The sequence below is a fragment of the Sprattus sprattus genome (assembly GCF_963457725.1).
Source record: "Sprattus sprattus genome assembly, chromosome: 4".
NCBI classification, from domain to species: Eukaryota; Metazoa; Chordata; class Actinopteri; order Clupeiformes; family Clupeidae; genus Sprattus; species Sprattus sprattus.
In genome coordinates, this window is record NC_137923.1 from 11,328,922 (window position 1) to 11,354,489 (window position 25,568).

Sequence of the window (25,568 nt, forward strand, 5' to 3'; positions counted from 1 at the left end):
GGCCTACTCCAACACCTGAGTGTATATTTTCAGAGCAGTCGGCTTCTCAAAACTGGCGGCCTGCTGCAGAGCAGTTATTCATGTTGTATTTCTGTTTCCTGTCTCTTGTTCTTTGTAGGGTCATGTGTTCCCTGTTCCCTTTCTAAGCCACACCTCCCTTCTGTGGGCATTGAACGACTTATGTACCCCTGGTTGGTTAGCTATCCCCAGTCCACAGCACACCTGCTCTTCTCCAGAGCTCTGGATCTTGCTGGCATCTCCTCCTCCCTCATGATGACATCAGTAATCTGGGCCACAGCCTCAGGCTGCTCATCTGGTCTGTCCAGAGCTCTACTCCTCTCCATGGCAACCATCTCAAACAGCTCTTCATACTGAACACAACAGAACTCCTGGGAAGTTCACATGTAGAGCAAAACATGACACTTAGAGTCTTTAAATAAATACTGGTTGAATGTCAAGGGTACAAACGTGACCTAGTAACCTTTTAAACTCATTCGGGTTAAGTGTCGCATTCATTATTTCAGTTGGAGAGATGAATAGACATAAGTTGTTGTTGAGTGATGTGTATCATGGATAATTGAACAAATCAAGTTGGAATTTGACCTCACCAATGATACAGTATAAATGTTCCTGCTCTGCAGCTGTGCTCCTGAGCCACTAACCTCTGAGTTTTTAGTGTAAGGTGGATGTAAAGGAGGCCAAGCTCTACCACAACAGAACTCACACACAGAGGAGTCTCTTGGAGCCTGAAACAGAATTGGGAAATTATTATTAATCATATAATGGTGACAAAAGTAGAGCCAGAGTGATTCATAATGAACAGTTTTTACCTATGTATGACAAATGGATATGACATAATGTATCTCTGCTGTTTTGACATAAATTTCTACTCCCAAAATACTATTGATAAGAATACTTGTAGTGGATACGAGGACAATCTCACAGGTTAATTGTATGTACGTATGTGTGTTGGGGGAGGGGGTTAAAATACCTTGGCCCTGACATCATGTATGTTCAAGTCCTGTGATTCTCCCTTAAATCTGAGAAGTCCTGGAAATCCATGTGAAAAGGTTTTCAGGGGATGCAGAGGCTTTAAGCCATCCTAAAGCACATAGTATAAATGCACCAATAATATAAATTATTAGACACAGACAGAACGGATGAGCGCATATGAGCGCATTAACTATAAATGGATACAACAATATTCTGATGAGATAGCATCCTCATCGCTCTCTCTGTGTTTGTTTGTTTGAGTACATCAGTATGTAAGTGCATGTGTTCTGTAACTAATGCCTTTCAGAGGCTTCCAGGCACTAAAGCATTATTGGACTAATCCACCTACCTTACTGGTTGCCTCTCTCTTGTCTTGGTCAGTGTGGCTGTTCACCAATTCCCAGGTTCTGACATCTGCTGATCGTAACAGCGTAATATCCATTCCTTCACATTGTATGTCTTCTGTAAGTAAAGACTAAATGGACTATTAATAGACATGACATGTCATGATGCATTTTCGCTTGAGGAATTTAAACCGAAATAAAAAACTTTTTTTTCATTCACTTACTATGTGTTACACCATTTTAGTCTCTCTGTGCAAAATCTACAGAAGTCTAGTGTTGATTGTCTCCATGGAGAATGAATGGTAGTCTCAGGAAGTAACCTCTATAATACTAAATCCAATGGCAGTGAAGAAAGGTACTACGTTTCAGCAAATATCAACATGTGATTTCTAAATTCAGCTCAAATTCCCTGTATTTGTTTATATGTGAAATCAAATTTAAATTAATTTGACATTGTACTTACAAGGCAAAGGCAGCCACAATCTTAATAAAAGGGTATGCAGTCTTTTATAGTTTATAGGGGTGCCAAAAATAAGACGGATAGTAGACACATTTCTTTTTGTTGAAATGATTCAGTGCTTTTTATAAATTCAAGAGGGCATACAACAGATCATGGGCGGATATCTCATTAATGGGAGAGCATATAAACAATGTAATCCAGATGGCTTCTCCCCATAGAATAATTTGTTTTACCATAACATTATTATAATGCACACTTTTGGCATTGGGAGACCCTCCCCACTGACTGTAATGTAAACTACTTTACAAGGAGTTCCCCTACGAGGCCAGGGGAAAGGCAGAAAAGATCTTGAATCATGACGAATCTCAAAGAATATGCCGTTAAAATATTTTGATAGCAATCTGAACAGTCAAGGGGGTCATAATGTTCTGACACTTAAAAATGCGATTTTGTCTAGTTAGCACCACGGCGTTTATTTCGCATTAGAAATATTACAACTCTGTATTAATATTACTGAAAGTACAGACGTGGTGTTTACAGTGACAAAAAAGGTTACAGTGCAGAGGATGTAAACTGCAGGACAGATGTTGAAATGCCAGTCTACCTCGATTGCACTCTCAAGATGTAGGCTAGTTACAATAATACGTAATACTGGCAAACGGGGCAAACATGACAGCGTTCTTTCTGTCAGTGCCACTGACGAGTTCAGTTACAGAGCAGGACAGGAACATTATTGCGAACTACCACCTGGTTTAATTCACACTATAGCCTACCAAAAGTAGGCCTACATGCAAAATGGTGAGTGTTTCAGCTCTATTTGTGATACTATTCATTCTTTTTTTTGGTTCAAGATGGTATACCCTTTGCCTAGGCCTGCTTAATTTTAAATTCCAGTCCGATTTAGATTAGCACACACAGTTCGTCAAAAGACTCACGTTAAGTCTTTTGATGAAACTGCCCTCGTTTAACACCGTAGATTATCCAATAAACTTGATGTGAATGAGTTATCGCTTGGCCAACGTCTAACTTCACCTGTTCAGCTGCTCTCTGTAATTGGCGAGTATTTAAATAAGTGGTAACAGATGGGTCGGCTAATAAACTGATGAGTTAAGCGATATCGTTGATCAATTGGTGTGAATTGAAAACAACAAGCTTACTATTTAAACTGGAAGAATCGGGCGATAAGTCGTGCAACTCCCTGTTTGAGAAGGCATTTGCAGAAATGAGGCGTACATCAAACAGGGATGTTTTATTATTGTGTCTTTGCTTCCTGTATTTCAGCCAAACATGCTGTGTAAGCCTGGAGCTCTTGCACGCGACACATGTTGAAGAAAAAACGGAGAATGTTCGAGTGGGGACAATTAACTTTGGCAGAGGAGATGGGGACGTTTTACTGAGCCAAAATCACGAATATGAGGGAACTCGACACATTCGAAAGGACACTAAAGACGATGCTTTTATCCACATTCAAGCCGACGCTCCGAGTGCAGGTCTGGTGGGTGGAGAAAATGTCATTGATGACTCCGGATCTTCTAAGGCAGCCTGGGCTCGTATGCAACCAACTGTGTTATGTACTAATGACCTCATGAAGTTCTCTGCACAAGGCCCGGGGTCCTCTTCACTTCAGCTATACCGAGGTAAAACAGTATTTTATCTAATGCATATTTAATCTTGGTGTTCAGTCGAACGCAATCACTCCTTGTTTGTTCTTGGGTGTAAAATATTTTGGAGCCTACTGTGATTCAGGGGCTTGGTTATTATAGGCAGGCCTACCCGATGAACTATGGCAACCCCATCGTTTTCCTGCCAGATTCAGCAGACCCTGACATTCCCTGCTACTTTCTGTGCATTGGGTCAATTAGAGCAAACTTAAAGACTTGTTCTATTCTTTTCAGCAGGAGGGACCCCTCTCTCGCTAAACCAGCTGCCTCAGGACTGTGGCTACTCTGTGTACAGGACCATACTGGGCCATGTGTTTCTCACCCCTTATGATGGTTGTGATGTTTTAAATGAGGTAAGCTATGCGATTTTATAATGGTGACACTTGAAAGTGCTTTAAATATAGAGTGTAGGTGAAAATGGGGCTCATAGCACCCATAGGCCATTACATTTTCACTAGGTTTTTAAACTCTCAGCCCCTTGACTAATTTAGCTAATTTTCAAGGTCTTGATGATGGCAGTAGTCTTCACTCATCTCTTTTTGTCTGCGTAACTTTTGTAAATGTATGACTAGAGATGGGCAGTATTTCAATTACTTATATTTGAAATACTAGTTATTTTGCTTTTGAGTATTTTGTAATTTGTATTTGATAGGGCCGATAAAAAATCGAATGTAATTTGTATCAAAATACTTTAGAGTGGAGTAATTTTGTATTTAAAATACTCAAATTACTTTCTCCAGTGTTTAGGCAGAAGGAGATTTTTTTTTTTTTTCTGTCGGATTCTACCACAAGACCATCTGATCTGCCTCTGAATGTCATTGTCGAATCAGTCAATTTGCCAAAAGTGTTGCTTCTTCTGGCACTGCGCGCCGCATTGCATAGAGGCAGAGGCCCGGGCGCACATGAGACTCTTATTAAAGATCTCAGCCTACTTAACGTTGTTGAGACTCTAACTAAAGATCTTACTCATTCTCACAGAGACAAAACAAATAGCTACACGGTCATTTATCTGTGTGATGTCTAGGGGTGTAAATCACACCCATCATGGCGATTCGATTCAGTATCGATTTCCTGACCCAACGATTCGATTATTTTCGATACTCATGAATACACCACGATACGATTCGATTTCGATTCGAGTAATTTGTTCTTTTTTTTACCTTACAGGCTAGACAATGTTTCAGATTTGAAATAAATCAATGAAAGCTGTTATATCGTTATGCATTTTATTTGAGAAACAACAGCCAATAACAGAAGTAGAAAAGTTGTACTCCACCTAGGCCTATGACAACCTCATTCACTGAAAAATAATAATGCCCCTGTTATAGATTCTGAAAGGCCTTGCATCAAAAAGTACTGTACAAAGTACAAAGTGTTAAGTAACACAAATAGGCCTATACCACATTCACTATAGAATAACAATACTCAACAAAATCAGTGCAAAAGTGCACTAGCAGCAAACGGTAGCAAAAAATAGGCCTGTAGTTAATTCAATTTAAAATGACAATGCTCCACAAAATCAGTGCAATGAGTGCAAATGTGCACTAGTAGCAGCAAATGGTAACAAAAAATACCCCTGTAGGCCTACTTCCTTCACTATAAAATAAAAATACTCATCAAAGTGCACTAGCAACAAAAAGTAAAAATTATTATTATTTTTTTTTTAAATCGATACTCTTGCGGACGTGTCGATGCATCGTATCGTCGGCTGTTGGATCGATGCAAAACGATTCTTTTTTACACCCCTAGTGATGTCACATGTGGGCGCCAATGTTGTCAAAGATAATCTGTAACTTGTGGAAGTTGTATTGTTAAATGGTGAGTACTTTGGTAGATTAAAGTGTAAACTTTGAATACAAATGCTAGTACAACTTCTATACTTTATCTGTAAGGTTGTGAGTTTGCAGTGGTAACATAAGTTGGATTCGTAAAATGTATTTTAGGAAATAAATGACATTGCTTGACGTGTAGCTATTTGTCTCTGTTTTGTTACGACTTTCAACTTAATTCAAATTTCAGCAACGTTTATAGTAGGCTACGTGTATTGTTTTGTCTCTGTGAGAATTAGTAAGATCTTAAGTAAGTCTCAACAACGTTTATAGTAGGCTAAGATCTTTAAATAGAGTCTCATCGGTGCAGAGTGCCAGATCGCGGCCTAGGTGAGGCGCGCCTCATCCACAAAGTGGAGCGTCTCGCCCAGGCGCGGAGTGCCAGGCCCGCGTCCTTGGTGAGGCGCGCCTCATTCACAAAGTGGAGAGTCTCGCCCAGGCGCAGAGTGCCAGACCCGCGTCTTAGGTGAGGCGCGCCTCATTCACAAAGTGGAGAGTCTCGCCCAGGCGTGGAGTGCCAGATCGCGTCCTAGTCCTTACCTGGCAATTACGTATGACGAAAGCACGCTGGGGATAGCTCGCCTGGAAGCCATAGAGATTGCAATGAGAGCCCTGTCGTGGCGGTTACAAACATGAAAAAAAGGATACGGAACCACTGACATGGGCCCGTCATAATAGCCTGCACCTGGCCCCGTGGTTACTACATTACGCCACTGAATAGCCCAAACCTGAATGTTGTGCTATACCAAATTGTGAGAACTGAAAATTCAGAAAAAGTATTTCCTGTATTTTAAAAATACATGTATTGTATTTTGTTACATTTTCTGCTAACAGTATTTTGTATTTTATTTTGATACATTTATTTGAGGGGTATTTTGTATTTTGTATCAAAATACATTTTGATGTATTTTTGCCCATCTCTGTGTATGACCTTGACCTATATTTACTCAGCTAACTTGCGAGACACTGCATTATAGTGTGTGTGACCTTATGTACAGTATGTAATGTACATCTGTGTGTGTGTGGGTGTAGCATGGCCTCAAGCAGAATTGTTCTGAGCTTTTCAAAAAGGACCCCAAAGCAATTTGTGTCTGTCTAGTATATATAATAACTTGGTATGACTGTTCTTTGTTTCTCTCCAGGGTGGTAACCATTTGCTGCGGATGTTATGGGAAGGAAATCCTGTAACCCTCTCTTGCCCCATGTCAAGTTCAACCTCACCAGCTTCAAAATTTCTTATGGATCCACCACCACAAACTACTCCTCAAGCCACTTCAGCTTCAACAACAAAAGAGGATTCATCCACACCCTCCCATCAGGATCAACGAGATTTGCAACAGTTACAAAATTATTTCAATCAAGCCCCTTTTAAACATACCATGCCTGCTAAGGGTCCATCACAAACTACTGCATGTCAACATAATGTTAAAACCACTGAAGCAACATCATCCACACTTTCTAAGCTTTCCCGTCATTATGATCAGGTGAAGGGGTACTTTAAGAACCTGCACAATTTTTTCAAGCATCTCTTTGTCAAACCAATCATTCCAGCTAAGGCTCCTTTGCAAACTACTCCAGCTCTAACAGAAGCAGCTTCATCCACTGCGTCTAAGCTCCCCCCACAGAATTGGCAGCAGCAACAGCAGGGGCAACAGTTGATGCACCCTTACTACATGTACCCAGGATACCCTAACCCTTTCATGCCAGTGAAGGCTCCCCCTCAAACTACTACAGAAGCTCCAACTACTGCAGCTCCAACTACTACAGAAGCTCCAACTACTACAGAAGCTACTTCATCCACTGCCTTTAAGCTTCCCCCACAAGAGCAACAGTTGATGCAACAGCAACAGTGGATGCAGCAACAGTTGATGCACCCTTACTACATGTACCCAGGATACCCAAACCCTTTCATGCCAGTGAAGGCTCCCCCTCAAACTACTGCAGCTCCAACTACAGAAGCTCCAACTACTACAGAAGCTACTTCATCCACTGCCTCCAAGCTTTCTCCACAACAGCAACAGTTGATGCAACAGCAACAGTGGATGAAGCGGCAACAGTTGATGCACCCTTACTACCCAGGATACCCTAACCCTTTCATGCCACTGAAGGCTCCCCCTCCAACTACAGAAGCTCCAACTACTACAGAAGCTCCAACTACTACAGAAGCAACTTCATCCACTGCCTCTAAGCTTCCCCGAAAGAAGCAGCAGCAACAGTTGATTAACCCTTACTACATGTACCCAGGATACTCTAACCCTTACATGCCAGTGAAGGCTCCCCCTCAAACTACTGCAGCTCCAACTACTGCAGAAGCAACTTCATCCACTGCCTCTAAGCTTCCTCCACAAGAGCAACAGTTGATGCAACAGCAACAGTGGATGCAGCAACAACAGTTAATGCACCCTTACTTCATGTACCCAGGATATTCTAACCCCTTGGTGCCAATGAAGGCTCTCCCTCAAACTACTGCAAGCCCACCAACTGCTCCAACCACTGTCACAACTCCATCTATGCCTTCCAAACCTTCTCGTCAGAAGGGTAAATACCAACAGTCCTTCATGAAACTGTACAATTCTATCCAGCATCTCTTTGTCAAACCAACCGTGCCAGCTAAGGCTCCTTTGCAAACTACTCCAGCTCCAACAGAAGCAACTTCATCCACAGCCTCCAGGCTTCACCCACAGAATTGGCAGCAGCAACAGCAGGGGCAACAGTTGATTCACTACATGTACCCAGGATACCCTAACCCTTTCATGCCACTGAAGGCTCCCCCTCAAACTACTGCTGCTCCAACTACAGCAGCTCCAACTACTGAAGGGCCTTCATCCACTGCCTCTAAGCTCCCCCCACAGAATCAACAGCAACAGTCGATGCACCCTTACTTCATGTACCCAGGATACCCTAACCCTTTCGTGCCATTGAAGGCTCCCCCTCAAACAACTGCAGCTCCAACTACAGAAGCTCCAACTTCCACACAAGCAACTTCTCCCACTGCTTCTAAGCTTCCCCCACAGAATCAAAAGCAACAGTTGATAAACCCTTACTACATGTACCAAGGATACTCTAACCCTTACATGCCAGTGAAGGCTCCCCCTCAAACTACTGCAACTCCAACTACAGCAGCTCCAACTACTACAGAAGCAACTTCATCCACTGCCTCTAAGCTTCCCCCACAAGATCAGCAGCAGCAACAGTTGACAAACCCTTACTACATGTACCCAAGCTTACTGCAAGTGTGATCCCCCCCCCTTTCTGTTCTCCCTCAATATCTGGCTCTGTGCCAATAGTCAATAAATTTGTTTTTGGAAATGTTGTCTGAGTCTTCCTTTGAAGCAGCTGAGCATTGCCTTGTCAATTGAGAAATGTGCACACAATACAATTACATACAGCTTCAACAGTGTATGTACAGAATGTGCTTTGCAAATGATATGCTACCTGCAAACCAAAGTAGGACATGGTCTACACAGTGAAGCGCCACTGAAAATTAGTAACTTTATAAAATGCTGTTATAATTGGGTTTACTAATGCAAAGCTTAATGGAACGCAGATGCCCTGTAGCGCCACCTGCTGTTTTGGTGCCTTTACCATTTCTACAAGCAGGCTAACATGTGTGACATGAATGACATGGTTGCTGTGTCCTTGTTGAGAAAGATTAATCAAATTAGAAATGCAAAATGTTTTTCCTGATCTCTCCTTGCAATTGTAGAACCTGTCCAATCTTTGCAAGTAGCATTTTTGTTTTGCACAAGTTTTTATAGGCGTGTCCTTTTCTTGCAAAGCACGGAGTTGATTTGTAATGGTAACGCATGGTGTGCATATTTGCTAACACTAGGGCATTTAAAAATCACATTCTGTATATTTGCAAATTGGAGGGAATTTGTAAAACCTTAAGTTCTTTGACATGGCAGTTTCTTAACTGTACTTACAGAACAATGCAACACATGATTTGCCAGTTTATGCTTGGAAAGGCTTAAATAAAAACAATGGCATATAGAAAGGTATTGATGTTGCAAATTGGCTGTATGGAATTTCTGTTTAACAGCAAAAACAGTCTTGGATTAAACCATTCTGGATAATGATGACCATAGTCTTTCTCTGGCAGCCTCTTAGCAACTGCATGGATTCCAGTTCAATTGGCAGGCAGAATCTCTCCATCTCTCTCCCCTCCCTTCCTCTTTCCTCCCACTCTACTGCGTGTGTAGCTGCAGTAAATCTGCTCGTCTCCAGGGTGTAGCTCAGACACTGCAGTGAGGCAGAAGGGCAGGGTTGCTGCTGCTGCTACCGCTGCTGTTGTGTTTTTACAATGTGTTGATACAAGATGGTTCATCAAGAGAAGTGCATTTACCAGGTGAGAGGACTGATCTCACATTCCAGTGTCTGTGTCTTCTCTTGCTGTGAACACATCATCCAGAATGCAGAATGTTTTGAAGAAGGGACAATGATTTAGCCTTGTCATTGTATTGATTTTTGAAGATGTTATATACACTGTATTACCATAAGCGAGTCAAGAGTGCTAAATATGGAGTCTTTGTGTGATGTTCTGTTTTCTGGTCTAGAGCTGATGGGGCATTTACTCTGTTTATTTTTTCAAAGGAAGATTGAGTTTAATGAATGGGGTGAATCAGCCTGTTAAATGTAAAACAACAGATTCTTTTTGTATAGTGTTTTAGGTATGAGACTGTTTTTGAGTGTATTTCATATATGCACTTATTGTAGTGTATATTCTCAGATTACCTCTTGGTCTTCTAAACAAAGCTGGAAATATTAACGTAGGTGGCTCTTGGCCTGTTCTCACTGTCTGGATACATTGGAGAGTTAATGATGTAACTGATGACGTTACAGTAATGAAGTGTATCTTGTGATGCATCACAGATTGAGTTGAGAAAGGCAGAAATAAGAAAAGAGAACTGGGTATTTTTTTATGTCATGAGTCATTGTTTACATGGGGCAGCTAAAAATTCCCACACTGAATGGTACGCACTTAAGGATTAGCAAGAGGAAGAAAGGCAAAGTGGCAAAATTATTTCTATGTTCTTTCAGAATAGGGCTCAAATCTTTTCTGAACATTAAACATTTTCTCTCACTATTTAAATTTTGTTAATATATTTTGTGGAATGCTCAAAATATTATGTTACCCTTAAACCTTTTCTAGGCCTAAGTATCTTTCAACCATGATGTTACATGTGAATATATATATATATACACGTGTGTGTGTGTGTGTGTGTGTATGTGTGTATTTTTGTGAGCAGTGCCTCAGGCTTGCTCTGCTCTTTTTTCCTTTATGTGTGGCTCATTGAATCAGGAAGGATTTCACCTCCAGCACGAAGACAGACTCCATTTCACTTCTCCAGCAATTCCCTTTTAAGCGCTTCAGTTCTGTTCACTTCATTCAGTTCTGTCAATCACGATGGGCCTCTATTTACATCACATGGCAATTCTAAACTGGATCATATGTGTCAATTCCATCACACAAATATATTCCTTTTCACACGCCCTCATTTGCAGTTCTGCTGGGATTTAGAGGCTGATGGTCTAGTTTTCTGGTGCTGATGTCTTATTACACAGGCCCAGAGAAATGAGAGGGAGTCCATCAGGCAGAAACTGGCTTTGGGCAGTTTCTATGACGACGGGCCAGTCATCTACACAGGCTTCAGCAAGAGCTCACTATCCTCACGGTACGTTTCCGTTACATGGTAACAAATAAAATGTCAAGTAATGATAATAAAATATAGCAGTGTTTTTTTGTATTTGGTGACATGCATGGCAAGCATATGTTAAATTAAAGATAATCTTGAAGTAATATAATATGATTGCCCACCAGAGGACAGAACAGTGCAATGTCATCTAGACTGTTCATCATCTTTTATGGGTTTGTGTTTAGCATGTGTGCATGTGTTTATGTATATGGCAGTTCCTCTGGATATGCAAAGCATGCGCTAATTGTTGGGATTGTAATTGAGTGTTGTACGACTGAAACCTCAATTCTGGAAGCAATGCGTGCTGTGGGTGACAATGGTGCACATATCAGAGGAAATGTAATTGTTAGCATGGTCATGCAAGCTTTTTTTTCATCCCTGTCTTGGTTTGTGTTTGCTTGTGGAGCTTGACTAGCCTTACTTACACCAAATAGTCAGCGGGATGTAGCCACCATCATCAAACTGGATACAGATTGCTGCATAATGTTGCTTAAGACTCCAGTGCTTTTTTAGCTTTTTAGTTGCAATCTACTGTCCACATTGCAAATACACTAAGCATGTAATGAACTCGAGGTATGCATAGCTCCTGTTTCTGTAATAAGATTCAGGTCCCCTTTGGCCGCAATGGTTTTTGAAATGTTCCATTTGTATTGTATATTGAATGGCTGTCACTCATAACTTAACTTGCTGTCTGACCTAACTGAAAACCAACACCAAGATGTGACCTGTCTTTTTGCTGTCATGATAACACCATTTGGCTTTTAAAAATCTTTGTCTAATCTGATGTTTGTGCTCTGATGTGATGTTGACAGGCACCAGAATGGGGTGAATTTGCAGATGTGTTTTGTGAATGACAGTAGCAGTGATAAGGACAGTGATGCAGAGGACAGCAGAACAGAGACCAGCCTGGACACCCCACAGTCACCTATGGTAATCAGCCTGTGTGTGTGTGTGTGTGTGTGTGTGTGTGTGTGTGTGTGTGTGTGTGTGTGTGTGTGTGTGGGGGGGGGGGGGGGGGGGGGGGTGGGTGTGTGTGTGTGTGTGTGTGTGTGTGTCTGAATACCAGGATGTCATTTCCATCGTCTCTTTGGTGCCTTGTGCTCTGGCATGACATCCTCTGAACCTTTTATTTAGTCTTATGAGCCTGTAAGAATTTCAACTGATAGCTTGTATTGTATGGCACTTTGGATAACCATTTGTTTAAATGACTAAAAATAAGTAGAAAACCTTTACTCCTGCGTGTCCACAGAGCAAGCAGAGCTGCACGCTGTCGGACCGGGACACGGGAGAGGAGGACTCTGACCCTCTGGAGGACTCTGAGTTCTGGAGGCTTCAGAGGCGGCTGCAGGAGGAGGCCAGAGTGGCGCTGGCATTGGCCCGGCCCATGGCCCGCATGCAGGTGGAGGTGGAGAGACACATACAGCTGCATCGCAGGTCCCCAGTGGCCGACCTGGTTAGTGTCACCACCGCCACCGCCACTACCTCTCTACTCTAATTTGGACTCTCGACTGCTGGTGTGTGATTTGTAATTGTACTGCGCTGAGTTTTATGTTTGTATTTTTTAGATGATATACATGTTCTGTCATGTCTTATCCTTATTCATCCAAAGAGATACTTTCTCACAAATTCCATCAGAAATTAAGATTGTACTCCTTAAAAAACGGGGGTAAAACAAGGTTTGGTCTAGCACGTTCTCAGGTTTTACTGTGTTTCAAGAACACATTTTTAAGAAATATAATTTGGTTGATGGGTCTATGAGGAAACCTTCACAAAATGTGAACACAATGACCAAGTATTTCCTTTAAATTGGTAGTGAATGCAAAGTACAATTACAGTTATGTGGATTTAACGACACATCTTGCATTTGGCTTCACAGTCATCTGTAAATCATTTGAGCAGTAGTATCGAGCAGCATGGCTAAGTGACTTTATTCTTAATTTTATTGTAAAATAAATTCCTGAAAATTGGCAGATTTTTTGGCGTGGAGTATTCATAAACCTATTTGTATAAAAACCGAATGCTAAAGCAAGCTAACTATCACAAATTAGTAGATTATCTTTTGATTATATTATCCTGTTTATTTGATAAATGTACCATTTCAGGATTACCTTGCTGTGACTTTAAAGGTTGTGTAGAAAAAGGGCCATGATTGCTGTCTTGTTTGGCAAAGAGATGTGTGAAACTTGCAGGTAGCAGCTACCTGTGGCAGTAATAGGCTTTGGTCAGACAATGTAAGGGGCCACAGAGGATTACGAACTTACCACTACCACTGCTACTGAGAATGTGTGGGAGACAAAAACCAAGACTGAACAACTCCGACAAATATGTAGAAGAGATGATGCTGCAATAATGCTTCTCATTGCATTTGTTTTTATTTAGCACAAATGTAGTTTGATTGTTTTGTGGCATTTTGTTTGAAAACAAAAGCTTGGTATGTCCATTGTATAACGTAGGGGCATTAAGTGTCACAAAGATCATTGTAGAAAGTAATTAATTGGGGGATGCAGACAGAATGTATTTGTAGTCATTTAAAAAATCGCTCATAATACTTTTTAACATTTTCATTTTCTCATGTATTTATCCACATTTATTGACTTGGCATTTGCGTGCACTGGCTACTGTTAACCTTCAGACTCTCAAATCTTCATTTGCCACTCAATATACTCAATAGTATTTATCTCCCTTGCCTTAAGCCATGGGGACGCTGATTGCATTAAGATAAACTCAAAAATCAATGCATCTTGCCACAATACTGCACTATAAAAAATGATTTTGGGGTGTTGTAAATTTGCCTTAGTTAAATGTGTATATTATACATGAAATTACTACATTTTGTCAATCTCACAATAATATTAGATAAACTACACTGAACTACCTAATTTTATTATGTAAAACAATACTTAGGACGACACATGTTATTTATTTGTAAACTCCATGCAAGATTTTATGTTGAATGTGCAAGCAAATAGTATTGGTGCCCAGTGAAATGTACACAATTATTTTTAGTATTCAATAGACATGCGCATTTGACGCATAGACGCAAGAAGTGAACTTCGTCCGACGACAACCAACTGTTACTTCACTACAAGGCAAACCTTTGAGGTAAGACTCTGCTTCTCAATGTGGTAGTGCTAAATATATTACAATGCAAGCTTCAACTCATAAGCTCGAATGTAAGTTATCCTTGCAACTGCAGTAGCTAACGCAACGTTCTACCTTTTCAATTTCACCTCCTGAGGTGTTGGTTAGCACTGCAGCCCTACTTTTTATACAGTCAATGGTTGAGACTTTACCGGAGGCTGCTATATTACAAATTAGCAACCTCTGTAGCACCAGAGCTAATGTTATAAACCAGCGTGGATCAGATCCCCGCGGTCAATCGTGTACTTGAAAGGTTACGCTAGCTAGCGATAGTTAATTTCACATTGCAGCAATGCGTTCGTCTAACCGTGGGGGTTGCTAATATATACATTTAGCTAATATTAATGAGCTAACGTTTCGCTGACACGTATTGGTAAGCTTTGCAAATCCAACCCCTTATCTTTTGGCTAGATTCGGCTATTTTGACGGTGTTATACTGGTGTTATTACAATATCTAGTGTGTAGCAATCATTTTAAATATTCTAGATACTCCGCTAGCAAGCAGCTGGCGCTAGGCTAAAGTGTAACGTTGTGGGACGATGTTGCGGGACGCTTTGCTGGGTGATATTGCTAGCTGCTACTAGCCTCTTTATTCTCACCACGCAATACTATTGAATAGTGACTCAGACTTTTTCCAAGTGACAGTAGGTCGTCGTTTGTGTGGTGTTGTTCTTTTGTACCTTTTACAACACTTATGCAAGACAACCAACACGTTATATTTTAACATGGCAGTGCCGGTGTGTCTGCGGTTCTGATGCCACTTAAGTTTTGGCGGCAGAGCAATGAAGGCACGCAGGGCTAGGAAATGCTTACTTTTTTCCCCCCACGCTTTTCGGCGGCTCACGCTTTTTCCACGCCCGTTTTGGTGAACTGAACACATGCAAGCATAATTGAATACAATATATATGTTGAATACATATATTTTTTTTGTTTGTATGTATGTCGCTTTGGATAAAAGCGTCTGCCAAATACCTAGACATAGACAATTGCCGATCATCACTTTCGTTGAATTCTGAGTGGTTTAGTCAACTTTTTAACACCTGTGGTGTTCCCGGTGAAAAATGCCCGCCATAGGAAATAAATGGGTGACCCTAGATTGTGTTCATCCATCAGATAAACATAAGGAATTTTGTGTTTGATAGATCATATTGTTGTTGGAATGCTTCTTGGCAATGAATCTTATACCTTTGGAAAGCCTGAAGCCTCCCCTTTTCAATGGTGCCACGTTTGTTAAGAACATGCATTGATGGGATGAGCAGCAGAGCTGATAATGTGCCATTTTTCTTGGGTGCAACCTACATTCTCAACTCTGCTGCTCACCTCACAAATGCATGTTCCTTTAAAATGAGGCACCATTGAAAAGGGGAGGCTTCAGGGTTTCAAACGGTATAAGATTTATTGTCAAGAAGTATTGTTACAGCAACAATATGATCTCCGAACACAAATGTCCTTACTTTTTGTGCTTAGTTTAGTACACAACCACAAATCCACAACCACCACCTCTGTCTATTCTTTGTATTTTCGCTGCAGTTATTCATGTAAAGTAGTCTGAGACATTGATTACATCTTAAAGGGAGTTCAATAATAGATTTAAATAAAATTAGGTGATAATCAATGTTTTTTGTGTTAATGTAAGAGCAGTTAAAACATGCCGGTAAAATTTGACCTGCAGCATCAAAGTAAGGGGGGAGAAACGAACACGACACAAAGGGTAGATGTAACTATATATCTGCAGTAATCTGCAGTCTGTTAGTAATATTTTTCCTGTCAGTTATGTATGCTAACATTTATGTTGTATTTTTTCTGTTTGCAGTATTGTAAGCGACGTTCAAAAAACTTGGCCATTGAAAAGGTATGACTTACGTCCAACACATACATGACAGACCTGAGTTGGAAATAATACATGGAAGACACAATGACTACTGAACTGGCAATCTCTGATTTTTTGAAAAAATGAATTGGCATTGCAAAGCATGTGATTTTGCAACCAAAAGGAGATCAGAATTGTTAAAACACTATAGACTTAAACATGGACGCTGTGGTCGAAACCAGTCAATACCATGTCTACATTCGGATTGTCCTTGCTCTTTCAAGACCTGGAGTTCATTGCGTGTCCATTTATCTCGAGATCATATGCAATCTACAGCATCAAATCAGCTAAGATCATTTACATGTCTTGTGTGCCAATCATGTGATTTTCAAACAGAGCGGCAATATTTTGAGCACCTTGGAAGTCATCTTAGAAAATTTGAAACTGTTAGTTGTGTATTTCAAGATTGTGATCACACCACAAACATATATCAAACATTTTTCTCTCACAAAAGCAAAAAACATACTCCTCATACACATTCAGATTTCAAGAGGTCAGTTTTTCAAGATAATCAACGGCAATTATCTGGCGAAGATGAGGAAAATGCAAGCAACTTTGATTCTGTCTTTGTGGAAGAAGAAGAAGATGTAAGAAGGGCAATTAGTGATAGATTTGGATGTCTCTTTCTTAAGTTGGAGAGCATTTACAATGTCTCCAAGACATGTTTGAATGACATCATAGAAGAGCTTCATTTCATTACTTCCACTGCTTCAGGTCCAATTATTAAAGCCATTTTACTAAGCACTTTGCAAAAGCATGGCTGCAATATGGATGATTCTGTGGTTTCAGAACTGGTGACAAATATTTGCCAGCAAAACCCTTTGAGTTCAGCTTTGGCCGCAGATGGGCCTTTAAGCACATCCTACAAAAGAAGCATATTCTTGAAGGAACACTTTTCTATCATAGAACCTGTTGAATACATTCTTGATGAAAAGGAGCACAAGACCTTTCAGTATGTGCCAATTTTGTCTATGCTTTCTGTACTTTTGAACAAAAAAGACATCCAAGACCAGGTCTTCCATAGCAGGACATATTCTGAAGCATGTTATAGGTCATTTCATGATGGCTCACACTTCAGAGACAATCAGTTCTTATCTACAGGTGATACAAAATTGTCACTTATACTTTACGTGGATGATTTTGAGGTGTGTAATCCACTAGGGACGTCACGCAAGAAGCACAAGATGACAGCTGTGTATTGGGTATTGGGAGATATCCCTGCTACATTGAGATCTACACTCTCCTCTATTTTTCTTGCTGTCCTTTGCAAGGCAGATGACGTGAAACGGTTTGGGTATCCTAAAGTGCTTGAACCTTTGCTCAAAGATTTGAAGATGTTGGAGGACGAAGGGCTTTTTGTTCCATGTTTGAATAAAACCCTCAAAGGCACTGCATTCTGTGTGGCTGCCGACAATCTTGGAGCTCATGCAATTGGGGGATTTGTTGAAAGCTTTTCTGCTTCGCATTATTGCCGCTTTTGTACAGCAGAACGTTCTCAGGTTCAAAGTCATGAAGTAAGTACAGGAGTATTCACTCCTAGAACAAAGCATGACCACAGTCGGCATGTTGAAAACGCATTGAACGACTCCACACAAGCTCATTGTTTTGGAGTAAAATCGCAGTGTGCCATCTCCGACAAACTTAGCTTCTTTCATGCCATCTCTGGTTACCCTCCAGATGTTATGCATGACTTACTTGAAGGCATAGTACCACTGGAACTTGCCCTTTGTCTGAAGATTCTTATCAAGAATAAGTTTTTCTCTCTTGAGGAGTTAAATCACTCTATCAGACAGTTTCCCTATAAATGGTCTGACAAAAGAAACTGCCCACAAGCTGTTCCACTGGACTTAGCCTCACGAAGAAGCATAGGAGGCAACGCACATGAGAACTGGTGTCTGTTGCGGATGTTGCCCTTCATGGTTGGCAGAAAAATACCAGAAGATGACCTTGTGTGGCAGGTTTTAATGAGTCTTAAAGACATTGTTGAGCTTGTTATGGCTCCAGTTCATACACTCTACACGATAGGTTGCCTTGAGAGTAAGATTGGTGAGCACCGGCACAGATTCATGGAAGTGTTCCCAGAAACAAGAATTATTCCCAAGCATCATTTTCTCGAGCACTATCCATGGCTCATAACAGCCTTTGGACCTGTAGTGGCTTTGTGGACCATGAGGTTTGAAGGAAAACATAGCTTCTTCAAGAAGATTGTGCGACAGACTGGTTCCTTTCGAAACATCTTAATGACAATAGCTAAGAAACATCAGTCCATGATTGCTTACAATCTCCAAGATTCAAACTTTCAGTCAGCGCTGTCTGTTTCAAAAATGTCCAGAGTTACTGTTGAGGTTCTGAGAGAGGATCTTAAAGAGTCCATTGCAAGGAAGTTCCCCAATGAATTGTCAGTAAACATGGCAAACAAGGTGTCAATTCTGGGCACTGACTATGCTGTTGGGATGCTCTTACCCTTTGGACAAACTGGAGGATTGCCTGATTTTGCTGAAATCATTCAGATTATCATTGTGCACAAAGAGCCTTTTTTTGCTGTGAAGGTATTAAGTGCCTATTTTGATGAACATTTCCGGGCTTTTGAAGTGGAATACACAAGAAGTATGGAAGTCATTGGACAATCACAGCTGGCTGATGTATATCCCTTGGCAGCATACAAAGTCGCAGGCAGACAAATGGTGTCTCTAAAACACTTTATTTGCACATCAGAATAGGCACTTTAAATGTTAAAAAAATCTGTTTGTTGTAGTCAGGAGTAACCCAACATGTCTGATTTCTGACTTAACACAAGATTCAAGGGAGATCATTTCATTATTAAATTGTTCTATGAACAATTCAGTATATTTCAATCATTGATTGACAAATAATTTTTTTATTTTTTTTAATTTTTATCACAGCTGGGTGTTTCCAATGCAGGAGGATGTCTCTACCAGCCCAGCTACGTGTCGTCATCAAGGATTGCGATGTGAGGAAGCTTACCCTTCCCGGTGGCATTCCTCAAACAGTAGAAGACCTTCAGGCAATACTCCTGGAAACATTTCAAATTGACAGACATTTTTCTCTGATGTATGAGGATGAAGAGTTTGGCAAACAATATTTCACACTGACCTCAACAGCTGACATTCATGACAGGAGCACAATCAAAATCGTCCAAGAGGAGGTCACCCTTACCTTCAGCCCTATAGCTGATGACTTTCTGATGAGCTCTACTCTATTGTCAGCAGAAGAGACCCCAAATTCAGAGGGTCAAGATAGTGCTAATGACAGCTTGGGCAGTAGCTCAAGAGATACCGTGATCCTTCCGAATTCGTGCAGATCGGATCCTTGGCCTGTACACTTTCAGATACCCACGTTTTCAAGAGATGTGGAGTTGATTTTGCAAGAGGCAAACAAACAATACCATATGAATGGTACCTTATTTGATGACACACGGGTGAAGTCTGCTATTAGGCAGAATTTGTCTAATGCAATCTTCGAGTATACAGCTTATCCCACGGATCTCAACATACTTCAAGTTGTTGAAGCACTACTAGAGAGGTTTCCATGTCTGAAGGAGAGTGGATCCTTCTCTGGGATGTATGGCTGGCAACAGAGCCTGAAAAACAGGATGAGCAATTTCCGCAGAATGCTCAAGAGTCGTAAGGTATCCTGCCCGGAAATTGAAGTTAATTATTTGAAAAGGAAAAATTCAACAAACCAGTACCCGGCAAAAAACATAAAGAGACCACGAAGGGCAGAGGTAAATTACCTTCCTCCTTTTCCTGAGGGAGAAACACAGGAGAGTTTAGAAAAAGAACGGATGGAGTTGCTTTATGAAGTGACAAAGAAGCGTAATGAGAGAACCATTGCTGCAAAAATGGCCATAACATTTGCAGGTCGTAGGCTTGAAGTGGTCAATGGTGGTCCCTCTGTCCAGGATTTCATGGAAAGATGGCCTGCTTTATTCCGAGAGGACCAAGTAAGAAAGCTTAATCTGTTCATGTCTAGCATGAATGTCTTGTTTCCATTTCAGTTTGTTTCTCTGTTTGTTGTTATCAATCCATGCACACATTATGAAATAATTTATTTGGGAGCTCTACTTTTTCAAATGTTTTAGGTGAAAGAGGAATTCAAAAGAATTACAGCCATTCCACTTGAGGCGACATTCTTTGGAAAACTCGATAGTTACACACCACAGCTTCTTAGAGTGATGACAACCAAGGGAGGAGTGGCTGGAACCAAGATTCGGCCTATATTGGATCCTCTGTGCCAGGTACTTTTAGTCCAATCACACTGTTCATTCTGTCCAAACTTTTGACCTTCATGTTTTGTTATGCCATGTACAAATGTGCAACCAATGTTGTGCAACCAATGTCTCCTAACAGCTCCATAGTATTGACCAACAAAGAGATGCCGTCATCTGCAGCCTCATAGAGTACTTTGGAGAAAGCAATGATGAGCTGTTTCTCAAGTGCCAGGTATACCCGTTTGTAATTACATGGTTATTTGTGTTGACGTATTAGACAGCTATTCCCTCTATCTTGTCCATAGAGTGCTCTGGGTATTTGATAATGTCAGAAACTAAATGTTGGGGGTATTCTAAGTACATGGTTTAGTGCCAAATGTAAGTTAATTAGGCCCTGTCCCAATTCTCCCCCTTCCCCTAGATTTGAGCCCTAATTTTACACCACTCAGGCAGGCATCACCCCCTGTTATGAGTCCGAACACAGTGGTGTCGTCTGCTAACTTAAAGATGTTGTGCCATATATAGTGGATTATAACACGGGTAGATGGAATTATAACACGGGTAGATGGAATCCACCATTCTGAGAGTTAGTTCCGGGGTGTGCTATATTCAACGGTATAGTAACTGTACGACCTGTTTTCATCTACCTGAGCGTTCCATATCAGTACGCACTCAAAAGGAAATATCTATCCAAGATGGCGGCGTTTTGTGGCTAATGTAGTGGGGAATGTTTCATGTGAATTAAGATATCTACACGACTTTTTATATGTCTAAATTGACTCGGTTAGTTGTTTCTGTGCTACGCGAATGTTGCAGAGTATTGAAAGTCTTTACTGAAAGTCTCGAATATTATTTGTAGGTGACTGAAACGCTTAGACCAAAACCCCATTGAAACACACGTAGCTTGTGTGCTAGGTCTAACAGACGTGTAGTTCCCAATGCTATTTGTCTGTTGCATAGCAACAGCCACACAAAGGGGGACTAATTTCTCTTGGCTACTGAAATGCGATACACAACGTTTGGTGTCTACAACTTTTTGTGTGCTGAAAGGCAGCTTACTGTTTACTTTAATTGTACTTAATATTTATAAAGTCGCTGGCAACCGTGTTATAAAAGCAATAAGGTACTCGAGTCAGTACGGTATCGTCAATAATGTACTTGTTCGAGGGTTTGCCGGCCCTCCGCTGCGCGTCGGGCCTAACAACTCCCTCGAACAAGTACATTATTGACGATACCGTACTGCCTCTCGAACCTTATTGCTTAAGTATCTCCTTTGTTACAGTAATGTAACTAATGTTGTGTTTTTCTTTAATCAAGGAGAATGACCGAAGCTGCCAGTCTCAAACCATGAAGATCCTTCTGGTCTACTCCCAGGATGATCCAGTGGATCCAGTGGATGTTGCACTTGTAATCGATGGGGCTGAAGTGCTCACCAAATGTGGAAACAAAACAAACGCATGTATACTACTGATGGGACTGATATATGCCTTGAACCTTCAGTACCCATCTAAACTAAAGAATACTTTTGATTTTTTTCAGAAGGTATTTCTTGAGCTTGACCCAAAGAGGCTTCTGAACAAAGTGCGAACACTAAAAAACAAATTACTGGCGTGAATAGGATACCTCTTGCATTTCTAGGTGTTGCACAAGCACAAAGCTTTTTTTTATGGGTGCAATTTTATGTTTTTCTGATTGATGTCTCTGAATGTGGTCAGAGTTATGTGAAGCTGTGTTCAGTGAAATTAAGTGAAGTCCAGTCTGTGTCTTCCTCACTTGGTTAATTAACATTATGTTGTTCTGATTGATGTCTCTGAATGTGGTCAGAGTTATGTGAAGCTGTGTTCAGTGAAATTAAGTGAAGTCCAGTCTGTGTCTTCCTCACTTGGTTAATTAACATTATGTTTTTCTGATTGATGTCTCTGAATGTGGTCAGAGTTATGTGAAGCTGTGTTCAGTGAAATTAAGTGAAGTCCAGTCTGTGTCTTCCTCACTTGGTTAATTAACATTATGTTTTTCTGATTGATGTCTCTGAATGTGGTCAGAGTTATGTGAAGCTGTGTTCAGTGAAATTAAGTGAAGTCCAGTCTGTCTTCCTCACTTGGTTAATAAACAGTCATTATTTAAATTGTGTGGCATCATATTATTACACTATTGAAATGTGTTATGTAAATTCACATTGAAAAAATCTGAAGCATGTTGGGTTTGAGAACAGGAAAAGATAGGTAGACAAAAAAATATTTTTAAAGTATTAATTTACTTTCAGAAAGCTAGAAAAATTGAAAATATTTACACAATATATTCTAGTAAATTACATTTGGAAAATCTGTGTAATCAATAGTTAAAATTTACCTAAAAAATCTTCGTAGCTTTACGTAATATATTATTGTAAAGGACATTTGGAAAATCTGTGTAATCAATAGTTAAAATTTACCTAAAAAATCTTCGTAGCTTTACGTAATATATTATAGTAAAGGACATTTGGAAAATCTGTGTAGTTGAAGGTAAACATTTACCTAAAAGATCTTTGTAAGCTTTACGTAATATATTAAAGTAAAGGACATTTGGAAAAATTAGGCAAAATTTACGTAAAAAAATTAGGGGGAAATTGTTACCACAATTTTTTTGTGTAAATAGGGTCAGTTATTTTTTACAGTGTGTGAATACATAATTTGAAGCCATTTTTATGTGTGTGTGTGTGTGTGTGTGTGTGTGTGTGTGTGTGTGTGTGTGTGCGCGTGCGTGTGTGCGTGCGCATGCTGTAGCTTCCCCATCTGCCTCACATCAGTGAGAGTCTTATGAAGAGAAACCTGAGGCCTGGAGACCTGAGAGACATGAGCCTGGGACAGTTACAGGTCATCACCAACGACCTGCACTCACAGATTCAAAGTAAGCGGCTCATAATGAGGCAGAACCTCTCATTCCTATATTTGCCTGCACATAACTAACTTACTGAAATAATGTTTGAGCTTGATGGTGGTGTCAGGTATTCATAATTGTGGATAAAGACACTGCACTCTTCAGCACATTATCTCATTTTGACTGCGTGGCCTCACGCTTCTGTGGTGTTGCAGGTCTGAATGAGGAGCTGGTGCAGCTGCTACTGCGGAGGGATGAGCTTCATATGGAACAGGACGCCATGCTGGTGGACGTGGAAGATCTGACCAGGTACGAGGCATCCTCTGAAGATCTGCACTGTAACACACCAGGCTGTTGCACTTAATACCGCAATGGGAACCACTAATTTGTCTCATCAGTATTAACAAGCTCTCGGTGGGTTCTTAGAAATAAAAGGACATTTTTTCATATTGCTGGTGTATGTGGTTATCCACTGCCATGCTGGGTTCTCTCCCTTATGGATTCATAAAAAAGAATGAATCTGTGACATGGACAAAACACCAAAAGTAATTTTGACTGTAAAGGATAACTCCTACTGATTTATTTCATAATATATGTAATTCCAGTAAAATAACGCTTTTTTTTGGATATCTAAGTGGTCCTGTTCTGAAGTGTACTTCTTTCTGTTGACAGGCACACTCAGCAGAGACACGTGACAGAGAAAGCCCTCTCCAAATGAAACAGTCCAGCCCCCGTCCTCCCTTTACACATCCCAGCTCTGGGTGACTGGGTGGATGGATAGACTGTATCTTCATGCTACATGTAGTGCCAGTTATCACCAAAGATGTCTATTGCTCAGTCCTTGCACATTTAAAACATAGTGTGAGTGTATTCTATTTAATATGAGCACCATAAGCGTCCATGCATGTCTGCACTGTGGCTGATGTTGTGCTCCTAGGTGAAGGGCCGTAGGGCCTCAGTCTAATGTGTTGTGATGTTTAGGAGATACGGTTGTTGATGAGGGTAGATGGGTGCAGTTGGTGAATTCACGTCACAGTGAAAAAAAGTGCTCCAGCCCCATTCAGTATGCGGAAGTCTGTTATCTATCTATTGTCCGACATGGTGACTTCGGTCCTTTGCCTGGTTTATAATGGAAATAGGGCAAAGAGTAATGGGCAAAAGGGTGGTGAAATACAAATACACAATGCCATTTGGAGTGTCAATATAAACAGTACACAGTGTCAATATACAAACTTTCTGCCAGGTGGAGCAAAATTGTTTGATATCCAGCACTTAGTAAATTGCCTAATTGTTTCAAATCTCCTTACAAACTGCAAGTATTGCTTTAAAATTCCTTCTATTTATAATTATTTATTTTGTCATTGAGTGAGATACCATTAATTCATATTTCAGATTCAGCAAATAAAGGCTTTTTGTGCAAACTATACAGAGACTAATCTGTGCTCAACATCTTGTGTGTACCTCTACAGACATACAGTATATTTGAATACCAAAACAGTTGCTGTGTTTTGCATGTTGCCTCCATTTCCTTCCATCCATTAGCTCACATCAAAGTGTGGGTGTTTTCCCTTAATGTGCTAGCCCTCAAACTGTTAGTGTGCTTTTACTTTTAGGGGGAAACATTATCCAATGGTATTCTATTTACGCAGGCTATATATTTTCTGACTTAATTTCCCTGCGCACGAGCCGCCATGTGAAAGGACAGATGTCCTTGGTTGAGATTGGTTATTATGAATCAGAGGAATAAACCAGGTGATCCTCCCCACCCCGCTAACCTTAGCGGATCTCCAACCGTGTGCCACAAATCGAAACGTGCGCGTTAATTCCGTTTCAGTTCTCTTGTTTAGAAATATTTTCAGTTTAAATAATATCAGTAACCTCAAGGAATTAACATTGCAATGATGCTGAGTAAGATGCTTTCACTTTTGAAACTCAAATGCAATTGCCTCGAGGGAAATCCCTACATCCAGCAATAAATATGTTGACGCCACAACAATGAAGTCAATCGTAATAGTACTGCAGAGCTTTGCGATAATGCGACAGATCATCAGCCAGCGTAAGTGTATGCTTTGTTTCTTGAAATTCTCTGTTTGAAAACCTTCTAGCCTGAACTTGCGTTTGTTTTTATTGGTTGAGAGCTCTTCTTTTGTTTTAAATAACATAAGGCCATATGTGAAAACCAATGTCACCATTTTAGGTAATTTTATTTCATTTTTAGGCATGATGTGGTTGGTCTTGCTCACACCCTCAATTTGGCACTTGAGTGTTGGAAACCCAGTCCAACCTGTAGATCTGAACGCCAACACTTGTGTGACTCTTGTATGCTCACTTTTTTCCAACATAACTGGAGTACTAGCAGTGGTAAGACATCTAATTACGCAACATTTTTTAAATGTGTAGTTTGGACATTGGACATCCTACCGATTTTGCAAAATACGTAATTATTTTATCATTAAATAGGGTAATCTATTCAAGGGACTTAACTGC

General features: G+C 40.5%; 1 protein-coding gene across 1 annotated transcript; it reads left to right on the top strand.

The window, feature by feature from the left end:
* Positions 1-9,605: 9,605 nt before the first annotated feature.
* Positions 9,606-23,799, top strand: LOC308363348 (schwannomin-interacting protein 1-like; the record flags this gene model as incomplete). Its single annotated transcript, XM_080836160.1, has 7 exons — positions 9,606-9,635; positions 10,853-10,962; positions 11,796-11,913; positions 12,233-12,436; positions 22,988-23,111; positions 23,297-23,390; positions 23,754-23,799. The coding sequence occupies 7 exons, from the start codon at positions 9,606-9,608 to the stop codon at positions 23,797-23,799; spliced, it is 726 nt and encodes a 241-aa protein (XP_080692286.1).
* Between the last annotated feature and the right edge of the window lie 1,769 nt (positions 23,800-25,568).